The sequence below is a fragment of the Siphateles boraxobius genome, unplaced genomic scaffold (assembly GCF_051911475.1).
Source record: "Siphateles boraxobius isolate OS27281-9 unplaced genomic scaffold, OSU_SipBor_1 9, whole genome shotgun sequence".
Classification (NCBI taxonomy): Eukaryota; Metazoa; Chordata; class Actinopteri; order Cypriniformes; family Leuciscidae; genus Siphateles; species Siphateles boraxobius.
The window spans coordinates 2,786,033-2,801,988 of NW_027509219.1; the positions used below are offsets into that span (position 1 = coordinate 2,786,033).

Sequence of the window (15,956 nt, forward strand, 5' to 3'; positions counted from 1 at the left end):
TAATGTTTACTAACTGTGCTGTTAATGTGAATTGATGCATTTGTAAATGTGTGAGTTAAAGGAGTAGTTCACTTTTTAAAAAACTTTTACTGATAATTTACTCACCCCCATGTCATCCAAGATGTCCATGTCTTTCTTTCTTCAGTCGAAAAGAAATTAAGGTTTTTGATGAAAACATTCTAGGATTTTTCTCCATATAATGGACTTCATTGGGTACCAAACGGTCCAAGGTCCAAATGACAGTTTCAGTGCAGCTTCAAATGGCTTTAAACGACACCAGACGATGAGTAAGGGTTATTGTTATTTTTGATGTTATTTTTGAAATGACCGATCGTTTCGCAAGATAAGACCCTTATGCATCGTCTGGTGTCGTTTAAAGCCTTTTGAAGCTGCACTGAAACTGTCATGCTGAACAGAGGTGTTTTTCATGGTTAATTCATTTTAACTAATGCATTAACTAATGTTAACTAATGGAACCTTATTGTAAAGTGTTACCCATTAGGGTGTAAAAAGAAATATTCTAAAAAAAAAAAGATTTTATTTTAAAGAAATATCATTTTAATGAGTCTTATGTATAATTATGATACCAGGACAGTTTTTAAATCAGAAACATTCTTATCACAGAAGAGGTGTATTCAAGTAATTATATTTACAGTATGAATTACATTTTTATTGTATGAATTAATAGATACGACAAAAGATGCCATTGACCCAGAAAGTAAAATGTACTTAATGTTAGAATAAGAGTACTCAGCTTTGAACGTATATCCTTGCTCTAGTGGTTCCTGATATTTCTGCTAAACTGCTAATTCCTTGAATGGTTAGCTGTGGTTTGCACTTGGGGATGACCTTGAATTGTCTAAATCGTTACACAAAACATCCCAAGGTATTGATAGAGGTTTATTCACATTACAGCATAGCTAAATAAGCATTACAGCTACCACAAGGATTTGAGGTTACATGCTTGATGAACTGAACACTGATAAATCCAAATAATAAAACCAAAACCCACATGGAATTTCTGAGGGAAACCATGGCAAATTTGCCTTTGACAGCTGGCCTACAAATTGACGTTACAACTAAACTAAACTTTATATTACAATTCTGCTTGCTAATTAAACTACAATTTTAGGTAACACTTTATTTGATAATCCACTTTAGATATTCTACTGACTGTAAGTAAATTTGCAACTAAATGTCAACTAGCATCACTAGAGTATAAGTAGTGTCTGCTTAATATCTGCTAACACTTTATTTTGATGTTCCCTGACAGACATTCTACTGACTAAAAGAAACTTTGTAAGTACGTCAACTTATTCTACTAACCCAAACTTTGACCCTAACCTAATAGTCTACTAGTACTCTTGTCACATTATGATAAAGAAGATGACGAGGGGAGGCATAGCAGGTCTTTAGCAGCATAAACATTAATCAGATTAAACAAAAGAATGAAATCCAATACAAAAACAAACAAACAGTGTGTTTAAAACACAACCAACACTAGATAAAGAACTGAAAGAACTGAGGGCAATATATGACAAAGATAATTAACTGAATACGAAACACGTGTGAGATAATCAATGAATAAATGAGTAACCGTGACAACCATTGATAAGGGGGGATACGGCAACAAAGGAAACAGAAATAATGCACAATAAACTTAAAGTCCATGAAAATGAAACTGGACACAACAAAAAGTGACATAACCCCTCCAGAAAGTGGCTCCTGACCCTTAAACTGGACCAGCAAAGTGAAAGTCTTAGTGGAAGAAGTATCAGGACTGGTGGCAGAAGAGACCACCAGGGAGGAGCAGACGGTGCAGGAGACCACCAGAAACCAGCCAGAATGATGGTGACCCACGGCAAGGAAGTCTGTGGCAGAGGTAGAACAATCAAGCTGGAGCAGAGGGATGAGAAAGCCTGGTGAAGCTGGAAGGATGATGATGCTAGGTGGAGCCAGAGGGGTGAGAAAGCCCGGTGAAGCTGGAAGGATGATGATGCCAGGTGGAGCCAGAGGGATGAGAAAGCCCGGTGGAGCTGTAAGAATGATGATGCTAGGTGGAGCCAGAGGGATGAGAAAGCCCGGTGGAGCTGGTAGGATGATAATGCTAGGTGGAGCCAGAGGGATGAGAAAGCCCGGTGGAGCTGTAAGAATGATGATGCTAGGTGGAGCCAGAGGGATGAGAAAGCCCGGTGGAGCTGGTAGGATGATAATGCTAGGTGGAGCCAGAGGGATGAGAAAGCCTGGTGGAGCTGGAAGGATGATGGTGCCAGGTGGAACCAGAGGGATGAGAAATCCCGGTGAAGCTGGAAGGATGATGGTGCCAGGTGGAGCCAAGGGAGCAAGGAGCCAAGGTGGAGCCGACTGGTCGACAAGCCAAGGTGGTACTGTGAGCTTGGGGCTTTGATGCGGAGCCAGGGAATCCATAAACCATGGTGGCGCTGAAGACCGGGAGCCTCGAGGCATTGTAGCAACTCTGGTTGGTGAACAAGGAGGAGCCGAGGAGCCATAGAAGACCATCATAGTCGAACTGGATGGCTGGATGGTGCATGGGTAGGGAGAAGGGTGAGAAATGTCTCTGCCAAATCCCAGTCAATAATGCAGTCTTCATCATCCAGCTCCACTAAAACACCCACTATCACAGATGTATAAACAGGCTCACACACCTGGTCAGACTGGATGGCAGGCTTTGTTTCAGGGACGAACAAGGCTGCAGGCTCTCGCTCCATTGCGGCCACTGGCTCAGGCACAGGGTTCATGGCGTACATTTGCTGGATCGCTCAGCCTGCGGTGGACTCAGGCTCTTTATCAGCGATGACTGTAATGAATGAAATCAACAGGGGATATGTGCATTCCAGACACAGTAGAATGGTTTCTTTCCATGTTCAAGGAATCTCACAAACTGTCATGTTTTCGGTTTTATTTTCAAGGATTCTTTGAGCCAGATTTGATAAACAGCGCAAATTAGCATGAGAGCACAATTTTGAAAAAAGTATAAGAGGGAGTGGGAAGATCTGCACTTGATCTACTGATCACAAATTAAAGAACATCAACACAGCTGGATCACTTCTGTAATGACCAACGCAATCTACAAAGAGCAGCACAAATTAGCGTCTGGTTTTAGACATGCTTTTTTGGGGGCGGCAAATAATGGCAGAAATACCAGTAAATTGACTAGCGCAAACCTTATTAAAATCACCTTGCATGATTCATTTCAATACTCTCCTCCCATATATAAATTTGAACCTGAAAGGGAAACTTCTACAAATGCATATGCAATAAGGTCATCAGCAAAAATAACCCTGTCCACAGCTTTTAGCACAAATTTTACACGCTGTTACATTACCTTTCCGCTTATTTGGATTATCTTGTTGGTTTATTATCTTTTCTTTTCTTTTCGACTTTTAGGTCCTCTACATCTCCCTTCATCATTATCTTCAGCCTTCCATCACAACTCTAATGAGAGTTAGTTGACATATGGTTGCAAAGTTCCTAAAGTGAGAATGTCTAAAGTGGATTATCTAAATTAATTATATCTGAAATATAAAAACATTTAAAACATTAAAAAACACATTCTTTTCTTAATGACACACACAATTCCGGTGTGTTATATTTATGTCTATGCATTTGGTAGGCATTTTTATCCAAAGCAACATACACTACTTTCAACATAAAAAATTTTTTATTTCTTGCATTTCAAACCCTTAACCTTGGTGTTGCTAGAGCAATCATTCATGTTTGAGCTACAGCTATACTGTAGTGTGAACATTAAATTATCAAGGGATGTTAGATCAGAACTTCAGAGGTCACTGGCAAACGGAGTAAGAGGAAATACGGCAATTCAAATTGCGGCTTCAAATCGTAAAATGCCAGAATAAATCATTGCAGTTTTACTTCTTGCTGAGCTGTCAGAGCAATAACAAAACAGTAAAATAGGGGTTGCAGGGAGTTAGAACAAGGAAAAACAAACTGCTTGTGGTAGTGACTATTCACTTAATGCATTTCTTTCTTTTTTTTAGGTATTCTGTCACTCTTGGGAAATGGCATCCTGCTCCTTGTTGCGTATCGTAAGAGATCATCTCTGAAGCCGGCAGAATTCTTCATCATAAATTTATCTATTAGTGACCTTGGAATGACAGTTACACTCTTTCCCTTGGCGATTCCATCAGCCTTTGCTCACAAGTAGGCAGATACCACAAGAAATATGTGCTAAAATATGACCACCCCATAGTGTCAGAGAGAAAGTTTAAGGCAGCTCTGAAGTGCCATTTAATTGACACAGGACCAAAGCTGCCGCAGAACTGCCTAACATTGACAAACTTTATACAGTTGGATACTGCAGTTGATTAGGAACATCTACTACAATAACCAACAGTACAGTGACTCGCTTGTCATTTTATCGTGTTGCAGAGGGTTGAGACACAGTGCTAGACTTTGCTGTTTTCATGACAATCAGAATACGTCTTGTTTTTTTGTGCTAGTACTGGAATCAACAATATCTGTTTTCCCATCTCAAAAATAAAAAATAAAACAGGTAATTGTGAAATAAAATAAGAAATAGTCTTATTATGATATATAAATTGCAAGGAATAAAGATATAAAGTTGTAATTATAAGAATAAAATATAAAATCGCAATAGCAAGTGGTACTTGAAAGGTAATTTTTATATTAGAAATATAAAATCATAATTATGAGAAATAAAGTTGCAATTCTAAGAAATAGAATTAAAAAGTAATTCTCTAAGAAGTAGCAATTGTGAGAGACGGTCAGAATTGTAAGACAAAATCACATTGTAAAATAGCAATTTCTAGAAATAAATTTTTAATTGTGAGACACATAATTTCAGAAAAGGTATTTGTAATTACGAAAAATATTATTATTAAGAACAATATTATTCAATTATTAATTATTCAATTATTCAGTTATTGAAAATACTGTCCCACATTTGTAATGTTGAGATGGCTATAGTGAAAACTACAGAGCCCCTAAAGGGAAATGATGATAGAAAAAATATGAGATGGGAGGAAAAAAATATTTCAATGGCTTTGAATTCTCTTGTAAATGTTTTGTGTTCCCATGAAAAACTTTGCATTCGCTCGCGAAACCTTTGCCTTCCCGAGTAAAAACGTTTGTGTTCTCCCGAGAAACTTTGCGTTCCCTCGCAAAGAACTCAAAAGGTTTGAGAGCGAACACAAAGTTTCTCTGGGGAATACAACCATTTTGCGAGCGAATGTAAAGTTTCAAAACATTTCACATATTGACATAATTTTTCCTCCCATCTTATATTTGTTTCCATCCCCATGTCTCTTATAGGGGCTTTGTAGAAAACCAAAAAGTCATTGTACCTTGATTTTTTTTACTTGCCTCTCTCAGTCTGCCAAATGCATAAATGTAAATGTAAATCTCTCCCATTCTCTCAGGTGGTTGTTTGGAGAACTGACATGTTTATGCTATGCTGTATGTGGCGTCCTCTTCGGCTTATCCAGCCTCACAAATCTCACTGCGCTGTCATCCGTCTGCTGCCTCAAAGTCTGCTTCCCAAACTATGGTATTCTTCCTCGACACCTTTCACACCACAATACATTTATCTTCCTCCCAACCCCTCCTCCTTATCTTAATTAAGAATCGGATGGAGCTGCATGCAACCCTTCTGTCCTGCCATTGATGCACGCTAAAGGGAAATTCATTACCTTATGGCTTTCTCCAATGTGTTCAATGGATATTCTCATTTTCATCAGGGTCTATATGCCCAGTGTCTGTTCAGCTTCTGGTCAATACTCCTATGTATGGACAAGAGCAGTCAGCCTCAGTTCATTAGTTTTGTTGGTTTCAACTTTTGATTGACTTGAAAAGATGAAGGTGTGCGTGGGAGAGAGGAGATAATTCAAACGGGATAGTTTATCAGCATGTGGGTGAGCTTGAGAACAGAGATAACGATGGCAAAAAGGGCAGCGGGTGAACAGATGGATTCTGTAGGTGGAAGGGAAGCAAACACATTTGGGATGCAGTTAAAAAGTTTAGAGGGCACGTTGCCAGATAAGATGTGGTTCTTTAACTCTGCACCTGAGAGAAGATAGGCCAGGCTAGCAGACCATGGGCCAAATTTGCACCAAATTTGCAAACCCTCTTTTGCTTTTAAAAAAAAATACTGTCAGGATTTATTAAAGACACGCAGTGAAAAATTTGCACTAAAAGGCATGGACAGGGTTATTTTTCAAATGACCTTATATGCATTTGAAGGAGTTTCCCTTTCAGATGTAAAATGTATGGGAGGAGAGTATTTAAATGAATCGTGCAAGGTGATTTATTAAGGTTTGCGCTAGTCAATTTACTGGTATTTGCACCATTATTTACCATCCAAAAAAAGCATGTCTCAAACCAGAAGCTATTTACACTGTTCTTGGTAGATTGAGTTGGTCATTATGGATATGATCCGGCTTTGTCTGTGTATTTTAATTTGCTCGTCGTCAGCAGATCACGTGCAGAACTTTACATTCCCGTCTACGCTTTTTTTTTGGTTTTGTGCAATCACACTAATTTGCCCTGTTTAGTCAATCTGGCTCTAATTGTCTAGAAATATGTTAAGCTATTATGCTGAAACTCAAGAAATTACTAATGTTTCATTTTACTGTCTATAGCTTCTGCAATTTTTCATATTTATAGAAGTTAATGGTCATATAGTTAAGATGCATATATTATAAATCAAAGTTTTGCGTTTTCTAACCAAACACAGAACAAAGTTCCCATTAAAAGTAGGCCTACAGAACTGCTTTGGGGTCCTGCTTGGACCCATTTGGCAAGGGCAGATCCTTTATAGTGCTGTAGTGATAACATATTTTATTGTAGGTCAGCCCAGAAGTTGGCATCACCCTGGTTTCCTTGACAAAAGCCCAATTGTTTTTTTAAATTGTTATTTTTTATTTTTTCCATCAGCCTTTGGATTATTGTAGAAAATAATCTCTGTGACCAACAACATATTATTATTCTTACACATTTTGTTCATCATGATAATCTTCACAAATAAACACCATTAATGAATTGTAATGCCTAAATACAAGTATTGATGCATTTTATGTTGTAGAATAAAACATGAAAATATCGTGAGCTTGTGATAAAGTCTGCTTGAAACAGATGTTGCCATAATCGTTTATTCCTTATTATGATACATCCGAGTGAAACGGCTTCTCAAACTAAACAAAAAATAAGAGTGGGTCTTGATTGGATCGTTGGTTAGCTGTCATTCGCTATTGGTGGATCTCATGTGAATCACAACTTGTCCCGCCCTTGCATCAGTAAACACGTCATCAGAAAGGAGATGAGATGTCGCTGCAAGAACGAGGGGAAGTTATTTTGAATTAAAAAATATGAGGACACATGAATGAAAACATTAAAAAAAAAAAAAAACATTGAATTCAGGAATGCATCATCCCTGCAACAGTATTGTTTATGACTTTGATGTTCAGTGGTGTCCTTTCCAAAAGGTAAGCATTTAAAATAAAAAAACAACTTGTATTTAAAGAATCTATTTGTGTACTTTTGACAACATTGCAAGAATAAGGGTCTTACCATAAGAGCATGTGGGAGAAAAATGGATTAGAGCAACAGGAAGTGGTGTGATTCTAAAGGTTTACTGTTAAGAAATCTTTTATAAAATCTTTAAAAAAAAGGGTTTGGTTTCAAAATGCATTCATTTTCAGTTTTCAATTTCTATTCATAATCTCTAGTTTAAAAGTAATGTAACATACTCCAACACCGTATTAAAACAGTTGAAAGTCATCAATACTTTGTGCTAAATTAATCCTTTTATGTGTTTGCTTTCCTTTAACAGGAAACAAATTCTCCTACTCTCATGCCTGTCTGATGATTGTGGGGGTGTGGTGCTATGCCATGGTGTTTGCTATGGGTCCTTTGGCAAATTGGGGCCAGTATGGCCCTGAACCCTATGGGACAGCATGCTGCATAGACTGGTAAGTGCCTGGGAGGATGCTAATGGAAAAGGATTTTTGGATTATCTAAAGGACTCTAAGAAAACCAGCAATAGCAAGCCAGATGTGTGCAATTTATACAACATTAGTGCCACAATGCTAGGGTGTTCAGTGTGATTGCCTGGGCAAAGGGCATTGTAATCGTTTAGGTGTTCTGAGTAGTGTGTGTGTTCTGGGTGGTTGCTTACTGACCCAAATCAAAAGAGCCCTATTCTTACTGATATTCTGGACTGAAAAGCATATTTATTAAAGTATATTGGATAATAAAAAAGTAAATGTGATCACTTTGATAGTTTTTATAGCACAACAGAACTGCATTGTACTTTTCACTCTTTTGAAAGTCATACTATAAATGGTTTATTTATAGTTGCAAATTTAACTTGGATAGGATAAAGTGTTTTAACATCAAAGAATGACACAGTTTTAAAGTAGCCTAATCTAATGCACGGCATATTCTATTGAGCTCACATGGCTGCACTCTAACAAAATAACTACATTCTTTTATTTTATTTTTAGATTTTGTTGCCTTTGTTTATTGGATAGTGGAGTGTAGACGGGAAAATCAGGCTGTCTTATTTGTTCCTAATAATTCTAAGTCTCAGTCAGGAGGCTCAGTGACAAATAAATACGGAAAAATAAATAACAAAGTTATCGCGCAATTCTTCTGACAGGATAATTTTATTTAGCAAAACATCTCACCATTCACAGGTCACACTCAGTCACCATTTGTTTGGTCTAAAACGCAACTGCTCTCATGTATTGCCGCAGGACAGCAAATGTGAGTAAATTTTCTGTCATCTTTTCAGGACTGATATGAAGAGTGAGCAAAGTAACATATTTTAGCAACAGTGTGAAGAAGAAGAAGAAGAAGAAGAAGTTTTATTAGCGCCTTTCCGTAGCTCAAGGTTGCTTTACATTGTACATTACAATACATTTACGCACCCTTACACACATTACAAACACATAGGGCACATATAGTCACATTATCCAAAATAGATGTTAAATAGATATGCTTTTAGCTGAGTCTTGAATATAGCCACAGATGAAACATTACGAAGTGTAAGGGGTAGTGAATTCCATACTTTAGGATCATTAACACTAAATGACCTTCCATCTACAGTAGACAACCGGAAAACGAGGGATGGGCAATAAACCAAGTTCAGCGGATCTAAGGGACCGAGCAAAGTAAAGAGAGTAAAGTATATCAGACAGATATGGAGGTGCAAGACCATTTAATGCTTTAAATGTTAGAAGCAATATCTTAAAGTGAATACGTGATGGCACGGGTAGCTAGTGAAGGTCATGAAGCAGAGGAGTAATGTGAGCAGAACGTCTGGTGGAGGAGAGAAGTCTTGCTGCTGAGTTTACTGTAATCTTGCAATACGTTTTTTGGGCAGACCAAGAAATAGAGCGAGAAATAGTGTGAAAAAGTGAAAAAAACATAGACTGTAAAAAAATATGGACGTAGTGTCCATGCAACACCCGTAGGTTTCTGAAGAGCGTTTTTGAAGCCTAAAGTGGGCGGAGTCGCTCGTCGCCATCTTGGAAGCGCGTCACAGTGCGTCACTCCAGAATAAACGAAAATGGGCAAAAATGCGGGACGTGGGTGGAGTTGAGGTGCCTGGATGCTGAAACTACGCCCGCCTAGCTCGACGTGATCGAGTTTGCTCTGACTAAGCTAATGTGCTACTGGCCTCGCGCTAAAGTGACAGCTGACTTGAAGAAGTAGACCTAAAGCCAATAGTTAAAGTTCATGTTTTTGCCCTTTGAAATACTATAATAGTTAAAAGACATAACTAACCGTGAGACTATGTGTATTGTGATGTATTATTATTCTCATGCAGTAACTTACAATATTTACTCTGAGCGTGTGTGTGAGTGTGTCAGTGACTCATGCGCATACATGTCAGTCAGCGCGGCATCGCACGTCAAGTTCGTAGAGAGCTTTATTCAGTCCATTTTCAATTCTGATAGATATTACCTAAGAAGTTCAAGTAATGCACTAGAAATCCGCGCTCATTTAAGGGACGAAGAGAAAGCACTGACACCTGCAGGATTTCATCTGACGGTACTTTTTATTGAACACTAAAAAGTTAAATAAGCATACTATAGTCTATCTGCTCCGTAAGATCAACGGCACCGCAGAACGAGTGTGGCCTCTAGATCTTAGACGTTTTTAAATCTGAACTCCAAAAAGCAACGATATTGTCAGACATCAATGAGTGCATATTCACAGAGGAAAACAACTGAAGAACAGCGCTGGTTGTTCTTTCGACACTCGACAACGAGGGAATTCAACGGCGTGGGCGAAGGTATAAGGGCGGCGTGTGATAAACTATGAAATAATCCCCAAAAAAGAACAAACACGGCAGAGATGACAAGTTCAGCAGCTGGAATCAGCTGAGGTGACATGATGGCTAACAGAGAGCAGACAAACGGCTAGTAACAGCAGCGGGAATCCACCTGTCACTCAAATGGCCACGCCCTTGATTATGCAGCATTTTAAGGCTTAATATAATTTAAACGGATGAGTTCTAAAAAAAATTCACCCCCCTCACAGTTGTCATGAAGGGCAAAATTAGCTATATAGACCAAAACAACTTAGGACACCAGGGTGTAAACATATTTTTTTCTGCGGTAAAGTTAGCCATTTTAACATGGCGGAGATACAGATTTGACTCACTTTTGCTTTCAGCCTCAAGCGGCCAGGCTATGAATTGCAGTTTAATTCACTTCCGTGTTGGATTCAAGAGAGAGACAGGGAGGTTGCCGCTTGGAAAAAAAGTGTGAAAGTGAATAGCACATAACAGGCACAATACCAGTATAGACATGAATATCTATTGGTACAATATGTGTCAAATGATTAAACTTATGACATCGTTTTTAAATACCTCCATTTTGACAGTTCGCACTACAACTCGAAAACGGCGTATTAAAATGTATCCACTTGGGAGAGCGTTTTCAAAAAGCTTAAAAAACGCCATCTCAGCGTGGACGGAAGGCCAAAACAGAGAGAAAAAGATGTGTTTTTAAACGAAAACGTATTGGTGTGGACAAGGCCTAAGATGTTCAGGAACACTGAATAATTACAGACAGGAGTGTTGGAACTGAACTCCCGCAGGAAGGTAGCTATTCAATTAGGGCATTTAAATGGCTTTTATAAACATGCCTTAGAATTAGGGTTTTACCAGTATCTACTCGTATTTTTTAAACGGTTCCGGTGCTTAAACGGTTCTTGAAACGGTACTTAAGAAAACGAAACCGCACACACTTTGTCAAAAAATAATACCCTTTTATTTATAGGGCCAAACTGGACACAATATTAACTTAAATCTTTAAACAATATAAATACAAGTAACATATGGTAATAATAAATAAACCAATATAAAATAAAAATGCACATTTACATAATATCAAATAGAACAATAATGTATCAAACAATGTAATAATACTGGAGACTAATAGAGATTACTACCAGGGTAATCTAATCTTGACATGGCTCCAGGTTCCCATTGTCAGTTTGAACCAGTCATGTAAATTATCTGGTCGTTGTACTAGTTACGGCAGTGCTTAGTTTGGCGAGTTTGGTATTTCGTTCTGCGTCTTAGCAACGCAGCGTTGAGTAAACCTATGAAAGAGAACGTCTCTGGTTACTGGTGTAACCTATGTTCTCTGAATAGGGAACGAGACGCTGCGTTCGCTGCCAACAAGCTTACGTTTTCGGCAGAGAAATCTGAGGAGCAGATGATGCGCGCGCTAATATAATATGAGGCTCCGCCCGCGCCATCAGACAATGGATTGGCGTGATTCTTTAGGGGCTTCAGACAATCGGCACACCCAGAGGGCGTTCTGACGCGTAATTTTACACGTGAAATGCAGCCAAACCTATGAGCGTTTTGTCTTCGCCATCTTCATTAATCCCTTCGCTATCTGCAGACGTTCCGGGAGTCTCCCGCATATTGATAACGGCTCCCTGATGCCCGCAAATTAGTACAAATCTCCCGCATTGTAGACAGAACAGACTGCGCGCACGGCCGAGAGAGAGATAGCGAGAGACCTTGCGTGTGTGCGCCTCATGACACAGAGAATCAGGCCCTGAAATTTTCGTTCTTATTCCGTTTACGTCGGAACCGGTTACCTATTCGCACTTCGTTTCGGTACCCAACCCTACTTAGAATGAAAGATTACTGGTATGCATCTTGAGACAAAACTATGGCAGTGACATAAATTAAGTCAGTGCAGGTTACTTTAAGTTAAAACAGTTCAAACATGCATGTTGGTCTGGGACTAGTCTTAAGCCTTGTCTTTGAAACTGGGGTTTGTGGGGTTTACTTCTAAACATTTGAATGGTGTGCTACAGGAATGATTCCTAAATCCTGGAGTGTTTGCACTTTTGGTTTCATCATCCCAATTTCAATGGGTTTGTATTCATGGGTTTTGGTTAAATGCCAGAAATAAGGTGTGTGGTTAACACAAGCTAAAGATATTAAGTTTTATTTTACAACAAAATACATCAGTAATACCCCAGTCATGATTTTTTAAAGCTTTTTCGTGTCTTGAAAAAGGTGGTTGTTTACAAGTGGCTAAATGGTACTACAAATGGTGTATGGGACATTAAATGCTATTATACTAAACGAGTTCCAACTTGTAGATTTTAAATAAAGATTAAAAGATATGTTGCAATTAGTGGTGGTGACGTAGTGGTGAAGTTGTGCAAAAGTGGTGTAGTCAGTTTATAGCCTACCTTTAGCTTTTTTTTCTTCTGGTGATTGTAACCAGGCTTCAAAATTAATAAAAATTGTGTTCATTGGTGAAGAATAATATAATGAAATTTATAAGGATCATAAACTTTTGTTGGGTCACAGAGCTTATTTTGTGCAATAATCTAAAAAGATCTCATACCCAGCGATCTTCAAAATAGCTTGTGTTTAGGGCCACCATTAACTGTTGTTTTTCATAGATAAGGTTTGGCAGAAACAATGACCAATTTAGCATAGCTCTGTGGTAGCTTGTCTTTGAGTAACTGGGTATCTATGTAAGTAAAGAAGGCTTAGTAAAGAATGGTTTTGATTAGTCAACCTCTGCCCATGCCCGGCATGCTTCTGATGCACAAGTCTACTTAAAACCCACCCCAGATGGGACTCAAATTCAAGTTCCTTATCCATTAGGCCGCTGGGCCTATGGCTCATTTTGTCTCCAATAATTATCAGTCTTAGTCAGGTGTCCCAGTGGCACCAATTAACTGGTTATTTGAATAAGTATAACAAACACAGTCATTTAGATCAGTGTTTCTTCACTCCAGTCCTCAGGACCCTTCCCCAGAATGTTTTAGATGTCTCAATAATTGAAACACTTAATTCAACTCATCAGCTTGTTAAATAGGAAAACATCTCAAACATTCTGGAATGTGGATCCCAAGGACTGGAGTTGATCTAGATGAATGGCTACTTCAACAGCTTCTCAGAACATTAATGCAGTACTGCATCAGTTCCAGGACTAAGGTCGTGTGTCCACCTAAGCGTTTTTTCACGCAGCTGGCGTAAAATTCCAATTGTTTTCAATGGGAGCGCCGCGTTTTTTAAACGCCATGAGTGTAACGAGGCGCTGAGCGTGTATTTAACGCTCAAGCGCTGAGCGCCCGGCGTTTTTTACTGGTCGCCGAGAGTTGAAAAATGTTCAACTTTGGGTAAAACGCTGCGCTCATCACTGTCACTTTTTACACAGCCGTCCAATCACAGTGGACGAGGGGCGGGACAAATATCACACCGACCAACTGTCACAACATTCTTTCTGTACAAAGACATCAACCAGCAGAGCTAACCGAACAAAATGGATGAAAAATAAATTTGTAGTATGAAACAAATTATCTACTAAATCAGTTGCAAGTAAACTGTGCTGCGGATATTCTGTATCATAGCAACGAATCGTCTCAACTGAAAAAACGCAGCGCTGCCAAAACGCTCTCAAGCGCCCACAGCTAGGCGTTTTCAGCAGAGCGTCTAGCGTTTTCAGCCGGCTAAAAACGCTTTGGTAGACACACGGCCTAAGAGGTTTTGTGTTTTACACCTGTACAGTGGAATTCAATCCTTATTTAGGGTCTGGGCATCTTTATAAGTTATCAATGCCATACAAGGCCATAGCAGATTATGGTTTTGATCCATGGACCTCTGGGTTATGGGCCTATCATGTTCCCAGTGTACCATTCTGCTTGCCTAAGAAGAGAACCCATACAAACTTTAGGCCTGCATTAACTGTTCCTTTTTTATATATAATGTTTGGTTAAACAATGACTGATTTAGCATAGTGCTGTGGAAGCTTTGCTTTAAGTATAAGACCATAGTATCTAAGTAAAAAATGCTTAACAGAGCTCTCAACCTCAGATTGGACTCAAACCCACAATCTCTGGTTTAGGAGTCAAGTGCCTTATTCATTAAGCTACTGGGCCAGTAATTCATTTGCCTTAAATAAATTTCAGTCTCAGTCAGGTGGCACATTGACACTAATATCTAGCGGTGTACATGATTACCATCACTATGTCCTGTTCTCTTTTCAACTTTCAGGTATGCACCAAGCCAGGACGCTCTGTCCATGTCCTATATTATCTGTCTCTTCCTCTTCTGCTATGCGCTGCCTTTTACCATCATCCTATTCTCCTACATCCTGATCCTCATCACCGTACAAGGGTCACGGCAGGCAGTACAGCAACACGTGTCGCCACAGACAAAGACAACAAATGCACACATCCTCATTGTGAAGGTGAGAGGATAAAACATCAAAGTCAGTGCTAAAAGCCAGAGACACACCAAGCCGTTGGTGAGCGTCAGCTGGCTTAGTTAACAGCGAATTCGGGTGATATTAGAGCTGATCTGTCCATCTCTAATCCACAGTTCTGGCTCTTCTAGTTTCCCTTTGTGAATGCCGAATACAGACTACTGCCACCTGCTGGTATTCTGGCAGTAGTCACCATACTTTCACGCAGCCGCAGAACGTATGTGCTAGCTGGCCGTCGGCTGTACTCTGTGCAGTGTGTTCAAGCGCAACGTTTTCTGCCCCCTACACCGGCGATGTGAGGGGATGCCACAGTCGCTTTCATCAGTTCTAGCATGTTGGCGTTGTTCCCTACCTTCAGGGACTTGGTGTAATGACATGCAGAATCAGTAAAAATCTTCAATCTGTGTGTATATTGAGTCATTCTCTATTTGGAGTGATAAATGAGAGATAGAAATTGGTCCAAATGTTTCTCATTCTTTATAATAATATACTTTATTTATATGCTTTTAAAAATAGTTTTCATATGCTAGATCTAAAATGGAAGCTTATTGACAATTCAAGTTCCAAGTAATTTTAATGAAATCCTCTTGACAAATCATGTTTTTATCTGTGGTGTTAGTCTTTCGAGGTAAATAAAATGGATGCTACCATTCTGCTAGTTTCAAGAGGTATTTTGTGGGTATTTCAGTTGGTATTTTGGAAGCAATAAAATTATTTAATAAATCATTAGAAATGATAAACATTAGGCAATTGTGGCCTAATGGCTAGAGAGTGAGATGGGTATCCCGAAGGTTCCGGGTTCGATCCTCAATACCGGCAGGAAATGACTGAGATGCCCTTGAGCAAGGCACCTAAACCCCAATCGCTCCCCAGGAAGCCGCAGCAAAAATGGCTGCCCACTGCTCCGGGGTGTGTGTCCACGGTTTGCAGTGTGTGTGTTCACTGCTTACTACTAATGTGTGTGCACTAACTTGGATGGAGAGGACAAATCCGTAGTATGGGTTACCATACTTGGCCTTCACGTGTCACTAAAGAATTTTTTTTATCTAAATATTTCAAAGATGCAAGCGCCACAGACTAATAAAGAGTGAAACATGATATTTGTCATGGGGGTGCAGATAGTGATGTTACGTCTGTCACCGACGCTCCGAAGCTTGCTTCAAACTCGAATGGTCCTTGCAATGAACCACTGCTTCGGAG

At 39.3% G+C, this 15,956-nt stretch overlaps 2 protein-coding genes across 3 annotated transcripts in view; one reads left to right on the top strand and one right to left on the bottom strand.

Moving 5' to 3' along the window:
• The window catches only part of rmi1 (RMI1, RecQ mediated genome instability 1, homolog (S. cerevisiae)), a 362,517-nt gene that overhangs the window by 234,064 nt on the left and 112,497 nt on the right, over nt 1-15,956 (bottom strand). The window lies entirely within an intron of this gene.
• opn7d (opsin 7, group member d) overlaps nt 1-15,956 on the top strand; it is a 70,777-nt gene that overhangs the window by 51,366 nt on the left and 3,455 nt on the right. For both annotated transcript variants that reach the window (XM_077223831.1, XM_077223830.1), the window contains 4 exons: nt 4,020-4,182; nt 5,421-5,548; nt 7,829-7,967; nt 14,546-14,741. In XM_077223831.1, the coding sequence (XP_077079946.1) occupies nt 4,020-4,182; nt 5,421-5,548; nt 7,829-7,967; nt 14,546-14,741 (626 nt within the window). The remainder of the gene's footprint in view (nt 1-4,019; nt 4,183-5,420; nt 5,549-7,828; nt 7,968-14,545; nt 14,742-15,956) is intronic.